Source organism: Pan paniscus, chromosome 1 (genome assembly GCF_029289425.2).
Source record: "Pan paniscus chromosome 1, NHGRI_mPanPan1-v2.0_pri, whole genome shotgun sequence".
NCBI classification, from domain to species: Eukaryota; Metazoa; Chordata; class Mammalia; order Primates; family Hominidae; genus Pan; species Pan paniscus.
This window is the reverse complement of record NC_073249.2, coordinates 26,663,816-26,675,862: the sequence shown is the minus strand read 5'-3', so window position 1 is coordinate 26,675,862 and position 12,047 is coordinate 26,663,816. Positions and strand designations below refer to the sequence as shown.

The following is a 12,047-nucleotide window of genomic DNA, read 5'->3' as shown; positions in this document are numbered from 1 at the left end:
TAAGCAATAAAAACCAATTTATTCAAGACAAAAGTATGATGCAGAGAGATTCCAGCCACGTTTTAGATAACATATTGTATCAGGGCCTATTGAAACTAGAAATATATGCCCAACCTAAAGACATTTAGAGTCATAGTACTTCAAAACACCACAGGCCGAACAATAAGTATGAGACTCCCAGTATCCTGTTTTTCTTAAAGCAGTGAGAGCTACTGAAGATTTTTGAGGGGATAGGTATCTGATAGAGTTGGTTTAGAATTTCTGTGAATGAGTCTTTGTGACTGCTTTATGGTAAGCTTCTTTAAGGTTTCTCATTATTTCTAACATTCAGCTAGTTGCTACATTGCCTGATGATGTTCAGCCTGGGCCTGATTTTTATGGACTGCCATGGAAACCTGTACTTATCACTGCCTTCTTGGGAATTGCTTCGTTTGCCGTTTTCTTATGGAGAACTGTCCTTGTTGTGAGTAAATTAATGCATACTTTAACTCATAAATTCAAGTATGGTTTTATAATCACAGTCCTTTTGTTTCTTTTTCAGTTTCTAATATGAACAGAAATTAATGCTTTTAATTCAAGCTAACCTTGTAAAATAGTATAATTTTTGTGTTGGTAAATTCTTAAGTGAATAAGACAACATGTATAATCTCAATGGGAAAACTACAGTTTATATGTGTCTTATATCAAAATCTAAATTTTAAGAATTAGGTGGGTCTTTATTTCAACTCACAAAGGATAAAAAGAAAGAATCAGATAGGTCATATGTACACTGTTAGTAGAACTAGGAATTCTTAGAGCCATCCTGAAAAATAGTTTCATGATGTGTATGATAAGCCTTAAAAATGGTTATATCCTTTTATATTGTATTAATGTCATGTCTAGTAATCGATCCTAAAGAAATAACCAGTCAGCCAGGCACAGTGGCTCACACCTGTAATCCCAGCACTTTGAGAGTCCGAGGCAGGTGGATCACTTGAGGCCAGGAGTTCGAGACCAGCCTAGCCAACATGATGAAACCCCATCTCTTCTAAAAATACGAAAATTAGCCAGGTGTTGTGGCACATGCCTGTAATCCCAGCTACTCGGGATGCTGAGGCAGAGAATCGCTTGAACCTGGGAGGCGGAGGCTGCAGTGAGCTGAGATGTGCCACTGCACTCCAGCCTGGGTGACAGAGTGAGACTCCATCTCAAAAAAAAAAAAAAAAGAAAGAAAGAAATAACCAATCGTGCATTAAATATCTTACATGGCCGGGCGTGGTGGCTCACACCTGCAATACCAGCACTTTGGGAGGCGGAGGCGGGTGGATCATGTAAGGCCAGGAGTTTGAGACCAGCCTGACCAACAAGACAAAACCCCATCTCTACTAAAAATACAAAACTTAGCTGGGGGTGGTGGCAGGAGCCTGTAATCCCAGCTACTTGGGAGGCTGAGGCAGGAGAATCGCTTGAACTGGGGAGGCAGATCATGCCACTGCACTCCAGCCTAGGCGACAAAGTGAGACTCTGTCTCAAAAAAAAAAGTTTTAAATATCTTACATGAGAGCATTCAGTAGAACAGTATTTATTAGAGTGAAAACTTTGACACAACCTACTGTGATTCACAGTGGGAAAATTGTTAAATTATTGTATGTTCATATAATGGGATATTAGGCTGCTTTATGTAATTCAAAGACATAGGAGCACAACAAATACTCGCAATTTAACATGAAGTAGAAAAAAAGTAGAAACCAAGACTTTAAGGTATAGATAAACTGTATATTACATAAACATACACACAGAAAATAAATGCTGCAAGGAAATACAATAAAATGATAAAAATTCTTATATCTAGGAGATGAGGTAAGTTTTCAGTTTTTAAAAAATGTGTATTTTCCAGATTTTCTGATTTGATCATGTACTATTTTACTCAGAAAGTATCTTTTTATTTCGAAATGCAAATTATATCATGTGTAAAGACACACTGTTAATTTTTTTATCTTCTGTGCAGAATTTGCCTTTCAGACTTAAACATATGTATGTATAAGTGTGTATACTCATACTTGTACATCCTTATGATTATACTATATAGCATTCAGCTTCATAGTTATTTAACATAATTGGGAGAAGATTATTTGTGTAAATGAGCTTTGCAGATGAAAAGCTTTGTATTGAAACTTCACAGTTAAAATGGCCAAAATTATTGGATGCAAATCTTTCTAAAACTGAGTACTCTTTTTCTGATTTCGTAATTATATCACATATATCATCATTAATAAATTTTCTCTGCTTTCACAATTGATTGTAAAATTACTTAAAAAGAAGGGTCTTTTTTCCTGTGAGGCCTTCTCTAACCTCCTGGTGCTTTTCTTCAGATAAAAAGGGAGAATCAAAGGGTAAATGGAAGGGGAAAAGTTGAAAACATTTTACATTTCCCACTCTTGTTTCTCCTATTTGTTAATAAAAAAATTCTAACGCCTTTTTCGTTTTTCAGAAAGTTATATAGGCTCTGTGTCCTAACTGCTGTTCCTCAGCCTCAGCACTTGACTTTTGGAACCTTGGTCTCTGCTTGCCTGTTAGTTTGGGTGAAATGGAGCAGAGGAATTAGCAAGGCCATGACATTAGGGAGATAGTAATTTCTTTCCATGTTGGAATTTTCTGAATGCATATTCCTATAACAATGGTATTATAAGTGAGATTTAGATACTGGAATTATTATGTATACAGTATATGAATTATTGTATTACAGTATATTATGTAAACAGTATATTTACTGAGCTTATGGATGATTTGTGGACTGGTGTTAGTATCTCATCAACATAACATTTGAAAGGGAAAATATGTTCTGGGTTGCAAAGAAATTTAGTAATATTCTTTTTACAATATTAGTTACTGCTTAGATTTTCTTGTCCTATAATTTAGTGCTGTCTTTGGGGGATGATTTGGGTGCCCTTTCAGGAAGATGATAGTTGTCATTTCTCTTGTTGCTTATGCATTTTCCTCTAGTAGTCTTCTCTTCCCTGTCAGGTTTATGAGCACTGTTTTTAGTGGTCTAGGAAAATCACATAATCTAGCTTAGTATTTATAGCATTATTTTAAAATTCAGCCAGCAGTCAACTTTGAGTAGGATTTCTGAGATGTTTTCTGGAGAGCAAAAGAGGTGTGTATCTTAGTACGAAGATCATACCTTTAATTATGTTTTCTCAGAGTCTTTTTGAGTAGTCATTGTTTTTAGATTTCTTTCTGGCTATTTGGAGTTGTCAAATAAGTGACTTTGAGTAAATAAAACGTTAATATATTTATTATCAAAAATATTAGCCATTTCTGTTATTCAAGTTAAGTGCTCATTTTGTAAGACTGGTGCTCATTTAGATATATAAACATATCTTTAGCTGTGCAAAGTAAGATATTTACCTCAGTGCTTTATCTGTCAGACCACAACATATCACTACTGGTTAAATTTGAAATGCTTTTTAACCTTTTTAAGTTTTTTCATCTTGAGGATTCATTATGCTAAACCAAAGTTTTATTAAATTCTCATTTGGTTACAATTCTGACAGTTGTATTAGAAACTATATACATCTATTAATAAAATGTTTGACATCAAATTTAATTTTATTTCTCTTTTCTAGGTGAAGGATAGAGTATATCAAGGTAAATCTTTAGGCTTATTTTGTTATTTGTACTAGTCCCTCTGTATTGGTGTTTGATATGGATTTTATATATAAGTAGTTTTAGTAACTTCTGATGTCTGACTGACTTATAGCTTCTGAAAACTTTACTGTTCCTAGGTTGCCAGGTTGTATGATAGAGTAAATGGTGATGCTACCAACTGAGATGGGAGATGAGGAGGAACGAATTGTGGGAGTAGGGAGAAGATCATTAATTTGGGGCAGATTGACCATAAATGTTGATGTAGTACCAATTTATTACATGTGACCAGTGTCCCTGTGCTAATGATTTAGTCAGTACATTAAATATTTATTTAAGTAGATAATTTGAGAACTAGAAATATAAATCAGCATGCCTGCATTTTCTGTTTCTCTTTGCAAATGACATATTTGAAGTGATGCCATTTTCTGAGAAGAAAGATGCTTCATGCAGGGAGGAATATTGAGCTATAACATTTTACTGTATATCCCATCTTGGAAATAAATTAAACTCTCATTGAAATAAAGGTTCTTATTAATTTTTCTTAAATCCTAACAGTATTTTTACATCCTTATTCTTGTTAGCAGATTGCTTTTTGTATTAATCTGTTCTCACACTGCTATAAAGAAATACCCAAGTCCTGGTGTGGTGGCTCATGCCTGTAATCCCAACACTTTGGGAGGCCAAAGCGGAGGATTGCTTGAGCTCAGGAGTTCGAGACCAGCCTGGGCAACATGGAGAAACCCCATCTCTATAAAAAAAATATAAAAGTTAGCTGGGTGTGGTGGCACACACCTGTAGTCCCAGCTACTCAGGAGGCTGAGGCAGGAGGATTGCTTGAGCTTGGGAGGCGGAGTTTGCAGTGAGCTGAGATTGCACCACTAAACTCCAGGCTGGACAACAGAGCAAGACCCTGTCTCAAAAAAAGAAATACCTGATACTGGGTAATTTATAAGAAGTTTAATTAGCTCATGTTTTTGCAGGCTATAGGAAGTATAGCGGCATCTGCTTCTGAGGAGGCCTCAGGGAGCTTTTACTCACAGCAGAAGGCAAAGCGAGAGCAGGCCATCTTACATGGTGGGAGCAGGAGCAAGAGAGAGTGAGCGGGGAGGTGCTGCACACTTTTAAAACCAGATTCCACAAGAACTCAGTCACCATCACAGAGTAGCACCACAGGGATGGTGATAAACCACTCATGAGAAATCTACCCTTATGATCCAATCACCTTCCACCAGGCCCCACCTGAACACTGGGTACTATAATTTGTTATGAGATTTGATGGAGACTCAGAACCAAACCATATCACTTTTTAAAACCATAATAGTTATGCTGAGAAGTTCTTTTTCCTCATAGTGCAAGATAATATGTCTTTGCTGCTGATACATTGGGTAATTCAATTTCATTTAGTGATCATAATAACCTTATTATTTTTTTCTTTTTTCAGTCACGGAACAGCAAATTTCTGAGAAGTTGAAGACTATCATGAAAGAAAATACAGAACTTGTACAAAAATTGTCAAATTATGAACAGAAGGTATAATTATTCTTTGTTTTTTTTTTTCATAGTCCCAGCTTGAATTATTTGTCACCTATCTTATAGTTCAGTTACTATGGTATTTTTAAATAGTATTTATTATTACATTAATTCCTATAAACCATCCAGATCTTAAGCAGTCATATGTGTAAAGTACTGTTTTCTTCTGTAAGAGGTCAGTCACTTGAAAATAAGTTCTGGTAGCACTATACTTTATATTTCTGGATTCTGAATGCTTTATTTTATATAGATCAAGGAATCAAAGAAACATGTTCAGGAAACCAGGAAACAAAATATGATTCTCTCTGATGAAGCAATTAAATTTAAGGTAAAAACTTCTTTTGGGGATTACATTTTAAAACAAAAGTAAAAGTAATGAGTATAACTAACCTTAATATCTTTTTTGTAGGATAAAATCAAGACACTTGAAAAAAATCAGGAAATTCTGGATGACACAGCTAAAAATCTTCGTGTTATGCTAGAATCTGAGAGAGAACAGAATGTCAAGAATCAGGACTTGGTAAGAGTTTTGCTGCTAAGTATTACTAATAATTTGGGTTTTGAACTCTTTTGTAGATTGAGTTGAACTCTTTATTTTCCATGCTGTTATGTGAAGTAAGAGTGCGAGTCAGGGAAGTTGAACCTACTTCTGTCCATTTTTGTGGAATTTTAAGTACTTACACAAGAAATTATTCTTACAGGCCTAGGAAGTATTTTGGTTCTCAACCCTAGGTAATTGTCATATTGCTTGGCTCTGCCCTCTGAAACATGTGGAACAACTAAGAAACCCAGTTGAACAGTCCTTGTGTTTTGTTTTGTTTTGTTTTGTTTTGCAAAGTTTTTTTTTTTTTTTTGCTATAAACATTTTATTTTATTAATAGAATAGTTTTAGAATGACCTAAAAGTTGCAAAGATAGTAGAGAGGGTTCCATAAATCCCACACCCTATTAATCTTGATGACCTCGTTGAGGTAGTATTGCCAGGTTTCTTCACTGTAAAATTACTTTTTTTTTTTAAACTTTTTGCATTATTGTACTCTTTGGAAGGAAGTTACTAACACAGCCCACAGTTAAAAAGTGAAGGGTTATGCTCCATCCTCTTGAGGAGCCAGAATCTTCATAAATTATCTAGAATTCTATATGGGTGATCTGTCTATTCTCACTCCAATCCTACCATTTTTAATTTAGGCAAGAGAATTTTTAAAGTACCTTGGGGATTATTTTTTTCTCTTGCCACAAGAAGAAAAAAAGTCACATTGATTTGAACTGGTTTACTTAAAAGATTTTTCAATTTCTTTTCTTTCACCTTTTAGTCTGGTCATCTACCACATTTTATTCTAACCAGGAAGGTTGTGTATGCTGTGAAATATTTATGCCTTTGATTATTTTCCCTTACCTCTTTAAGTTCTTGATTTTTCCCGAGGGCAAAACTGAAACACCTGCTTTTACCTGAAACATAGGGGATGGCTCTGGGACATACTTTGTTGATGTTTCTTCTTCTTAGTATGTATCCCAGTGTTTCTACTAAAATCCTAATATGCATTTTGTGTTCTGTTTTTACATGGCAGATATCAGAAAACAAGAAATCTATAGAGAAGTTAAAGGATGTTATTTCAATGAATGCCTCAGAATTTTCAGAGGTAAAGCTGACTATAATTCCTGCAGGATATTAATACTATATCATAGTTTGATTGCAGAGCAAAAATTTGATGTATGCTAAAATGTGCAAAAAATGAAAACTACATGATGTTGGGTTGGAAAAGTAACTTTTTCTGGTTTTCTTTGGAATTAATTCACTAACAGGAGTGTTTTGCATTAGGTTCAGATTGCACTTAATGAAGCTAAGCTTAGTGAAGAGAAGGTGAAGTCTGAATGCCATCGGGTTCAAGAAGAAAATGCTAGGCTTAAGAAGAAAAAAGAGCAGGTAAAGGAAAGTGCGTGTCCTAGGTCATGTAAAATAGAGAACCCAGTATCATACCTCATGAATGCCTTTACTCAGCTCTATTTTTAAGGTAATATATGTGCAGGATTCTGTTCTTAGATATGCAAAGTTTAAACTATGCTTCCAAAATTGAGTGTAGGTATACATTCTCCATCTGTTCTGGATTTTCTGTTCTGTACAATTTATTTTGGCTATCAGAGTGTGTAGTCTTGTTTTGTCAAACACCAATTGCTATTAACTTGAGTAGCCTTGAGTGGGTAGTAGATTGGCTTTTTAGACCTAAGAGTTAGATATTTTATAACCCTCCTTTGAGTAGTTACTGCTTCACTAGCCAAGGGAAGGTTACATGATCAGGAGTGTGGACTTGGGAGATAGTAGGATGAGCCCTTCTGTTCCTTCTGGAAGTGAATTATTTGAATTGGCTACAATTTTCTGAAGGATGCAATAAACAAGATCAATTTCCTTGATAGCTCTGATGTTCTCACTACAGCTCTGAGGGTTGGGGCCACTGTCTCCTCCCACTTAACCAAGGTCTTAGCCCATAGTGATAGGCCAAGGAGAGGCATGGTTCCTTATTTCCCTGTCTCATTCATGTGGTCCTAATGTCTCCAGTGCAAAAGCCCTAACCTGTGGGAATCATGTATTTTAACTTTTCAGTTGCAGCAGGAAATCGAAGACTGGAGTAAATTACATGCTGAGCTCAGTGAGCAAATCAAATCATTTGAGAAGTCTCAGAAAGATTTGGAAGTAGCTCTTACTCACAAGGATGATAATATTAATGTAAGTGCGTTCATGAATACAAGCTTAATTCTTGTGAATTATGAAATCTGTTGAATTAAATGGAAAGACTCTTAATGCCCTTTTACTTCTTTTCTAGGCTTTGACTAACTGCATTACACAGTTGAATCTGTTAGAGTGTGAATCTGAATCTGAGGGTCAAAATAAAGGTGGAAATGATTCAGATGAATTAGCAAATAGAGAAGTGGGAGGTAAGATCAGCCTCAAGGAGGATGGACCCCTTTTGCCTTCCTGTCTTTAAGTGCACCAGTGCTACTTTTCAGCTGGCTGAATTTCCTCTTAAGCTTTCGAGTTATAAATACATTGGATTTGAATGTATGTCTGTTTGCATTGGGCAGAGGTGGATTGCTAGGATGTGGTGTAGCAATAAGCATGCAATGAACACTGACTTTGTTTTTACATTGAGACTAGAAGGGTGCACGGGAGCTGCACTGGTCATGTCTTACACCTCTAAGTATTGAACACATACAGTAGTAGAAACTTGTTTTTCAGTTTCATGGAGATAACATTTTAAAACTTGTCATCTCAGTAGCTGTGTGGTTTTAAGGCCCACAACTGGTTTTAAGAGTACTGAGGTGGTTGGAGGCATAAACTGACTAAGGCCATGAAAGAAAACCACAACTGGTTTTGAGAGTACTGAGGTGGTTGGATCCATAAACTAAGGCCATGAGAGTGGAGGCTATAGTGTTGCAGTGTTTACTGATGAGGAAAATGTTTCTAGATGCCCTCTCTCAAGTTGGATATTGCTTGTGTAGTAGGTGTTTTAAACCACACCTGGTAGTAGATTCTGGAGGAGAATAGGAGGGAATCTTTCTGAATAAGACACTAAGCCCAGATGGAAGAAAGAGCTTTATCTCACATGTTTCTTCTTGCTCAATAATGGCATGTATAACATGTTTATTGTACAAATGGGAATTCACTTTTTCAGTCTTAAGTTTGCAGTTCTCTTAAAAGTCAGTTTAATCCTTTTCTGTTTTTGTTTGTTCTTTAAATGTTTGAACATGACAATTGTTTAGTTTTGGGTAAATCAAGAAAATATAGATTTAAAAAGCAAGGGAAGAAAAAGCAATGAAAGAAAGCCTTTTGTTTTTTAGGTGACCGGAATGAGAAGATGAAAAATCAAATTAAGCAGATGATGGATGTCTCTCGGGTATAATCCTTTTTAGAGTCCCATAATTGCCAGTGAATACTTTTACTATGCCTCACTTTTATGAATACTTGTCTCTTCTGCAATTTTTAGACACAGACTGCAATATCGGTAGTTGAAGAGGACCTAAAGCTTTTACAGCTTAAGCTAAGAGCCTCCGTGTCCACTAAATGTAACCTGGAAGGTAGGTTGCTTCTTGAGAAGAAATTGCTATATATTGGAAAGATACAAAATTGCATTAGAAAGATAAAGAGCGGCTTCCTGCTTTCATACTTCTCATTTCTCTCAGCACCAGCCCCCAACCAAGTTCTCAAGTTCTTGTGCACACATATGGAACTCAAATGTTTTATCCTTTACAGACCAGGTAAAGAAATTGGAAGATGACCGCAACTCACTACAAGCTGCCAAAGCTGGACTGGAAGATGAATGCAAAACCTTGAGGCAGAAAGTGGAGATTCTGAATGAGCTCTATCAGCAGAAGGAGATGGCTTTGCAAAAGTAAGATTATCATCATTTACTGTTAACTGTAGTGTCATGTCACTAAATAAATGTGTACTAATATAGATAATGTTATCGTTTTTCAGGATTATTTCTACTCTTTTGCATCTGTAATTAGTATAAATTTGTCTTTCTTTTTTTCTGCTTTGTTTCTCATAAGCTGCATTTTTCTTTCCTTTCTAACCAGTAGTCAAAAACTGTTGCCTGTAACTCACTTAAGGGGGAGCAGTGTACTGGTACTGACGGTCGCTGCTGTGGGAGTGCTTCTCTTTTGAAGATCTGGCCATGCCTTGTCTGTGGCTCCGCCACTTGTTTCACTTTCCTTTCTTTGTGGTCAATTATGTAATTTCCTTTAAACAGTCTGAGGGATTTGTATGACACGTGTTTTAGTAGAAAAAAACTTCAAAAAAGGAAAATTTACTTATTGAAGGTACATTTAGTTTTGGACTTCACAGAGTCAAATATTCAAACTAAACATAATTGTGGCAAAGATATTAGGAGTTTTGAATGTAGAACTATTTGGTGTGTATATTTAGATATTAATCCTCTGAAATACATATCTCAAATTTCGAGCGAGGTACCTTTTGAGACGTATATTTTTATAGTTCAAGTTTTTTGTCCACAAAAACATCTGAATTCTCTAAAAATAGTTTATCTGTGGCAGTTGCTATTTGTGTTTGCTCTTATGTTTTACTCTTTGGTGTATATGGCAGTGTATGAGAAGGCCTCTCTTGCTAAGCAAATTTAACTTTTTTAAATGCTTAGACTGCTACTGCTGTATGCCATTAAATATTGAAACCATACCATTAACTTTTTCTCTAATTCTTTGCTCACCAAGCAGCCAGTTTAGATTTTCCAGGTTTTGTTCAGGCCAGCTCTAAATAAATGCCTGTCCTGCTTCAGAGAGACATTCCTCATTTCATTACTTTTTAAAAAATAGCACTTCTCTGCCTCCAATAGTAATGTGAATTACTTAAATGGCAACTGTTTTTCTTCATGATACAGTTAACCCATTGATGTGGCAGTGTTTTATTCAACTTCCCCAAAATTCATTCAGTCTCCATGTGTGGTTTGTACTCTGCTGTCCACCCCTAAAGTCACTGTGTTAGTTCAGGCCCTTGTCATCTTTTATGCCAGTCCCCTAGCTAATCACGTATCTCCAGACTGTCTTTCTTTCCTTTTTTTTTTTTTTTTTTTTTGAGACAGAGTCTCACTCTGCTGCCCAGGCTGGAGTGCAGTGGCGTGGTCTCAGCTCACTGCAAGCTCCGCCCCCCAGGTTCATGCCATTCTCCTGCCTCAGTCTCCCGAGTAGCTGGGACTACACGCGCCGGCCACCATGCCCGGCTAATTTTTTTTGTATTTTTAGTAGAGATGGGGTTTCACCTATGTTAGCCAGGATGGTCTCGATCTCCTGACCTCGTGATCCACCCGCCTCGGCCTCCCAAAGTGCTGGGATTACAGGTGTGAGCCACCGCGCCTGGCCGAAGAATATACTTTAATGCAGGTTCAGTTTACTTTTGTATGAAAATGTCTTTAGTTTGACTCCATTTTAAAAGGATCTTTCTGCTGGTTCTGGAATTTCGATAGTTGTTTAATGTCAGCACTTTAAAGATAACCAGTTATCCTCTAGTTTTAAAGTTTCTTTGAGGAATCTATTATCATTCTTATTTTCTGTTTTCTCTTTTTTCAAATGTTTTATACCTGCCCTAGCTGCCTTTAGTCATTTTTCTTTTTGGTTTTTCAGCAGTTTTCTTGGGAGGTGCCTACATGTAGGGTTTTGTCATCACCCCTCCACCCTACCCTCCTGCTTTTTCTTTTGCATTTATACTGCTTGAGGTTATAAACATCTCTTGAGCTTGGAGCCTCTTTTTTCACATATTAATTCTATCTCATTCTCACTTGTCCTGAGAATCCAATTCGACATACTAGGATCTCCCACCCCTACCCCTCGCCCAATGCCTCCTACATTCTGAATATGCTTCATTCTGGATGTTTTCTTCTGACCTATCTTCCAATGTGCTAAAAATCTCACCTCAGTTGTCTAATCTGTTAAAATCATTGAGTTCTTTTTGGTTTCACTATTTTTCACTTTTATAGTTTCTAATCCTCTGCTGAAATGTGTAATCCTGACTTGTACTTCCTCCAATTTGTAAGGCACAATTGCTTTAAAATCTATGTGGTAATCCTATTATGTGGATCCCTTATGAGTGTGTTTCTCTGGTCTTCTAGATTGTGATTACATTGTCTTGTCTTGTGGAATGCCTAGTTGGTTTTGATGGAGTGGCGAACATTGTTTTTGAAAATTGTAGGGGAAATTTGAGGTCTAAGATGATGTTATCGTCCTACATAAAAGATATGAGATTACCTCTAGCAGGTGGTCATTACTTTATTCCAGTTAGCAATTAAAATCATTCAAAAATGGCTTAGTTCCTTTAAAGGACATTGTATTTATTGCCTGTTCAATACTCCAAGTGTGCAGCTCTTTTCTGGTCTCAACCCAAAG

The 12,047-nt window shown here is 36.3% G+C and overlaps 1 protein-coding gene across 4 annotated transcripts in view; it reads left to right on the top strand.

The window, feature by feature from the left end:
- Positions 1–12,047, top strand: part of MIA3 (MIA SH3 domain ER export factor 3) — a 53,602-nt gene that overhangs the window by 32,701 nt on the left and 8,854 nt on the right. For all 4 annotated transcript variants that reach the window (XM_034947404.3, XM_034947388.3, XM_008967752.5 and 1 more), the window contains 12 exons: positions 332–463; positions 3,609–3,630; positions 5,072–5,160; positions 5,411–5,488; positions 5,570–5,680; positions 6,728–6,799; positions 6,979–7,083; positions 7,759–7,881; positions 7,979–8,090; positions 8,994–9,049; positions 9,140–9,230; positions 9,406–9,544. In XM_034947404.3, the coding sequence (XP_034803295.3) occupies positions 332–463; positions 3,609–3,630; positions 5,072–5,160; positions 5,411–5,488; positions 5,570–5,680; positions 6,728–6,799; positions 6,979–7,083; positions 7,759–7,881; positions 7,979–8,090; positions 8,994–9,049; positions 9,140–9,230; positions 9,406–9,544 (1,130 nt within the window). The remainder of the gene's footprint in view (positions 1–331; positions 464–3,608; positions 3,631–5,071; positions 5,161–5,410; positions 5,489–5,569; positions 5,681–6,727; positions 6,800–6,978; positions 7,084–7,758; positions 7,882–7,978; positions 8,091–8,993; positions 9,050–9,139; positions 9,231–9,405; positions 9,545–12,047) is intronic.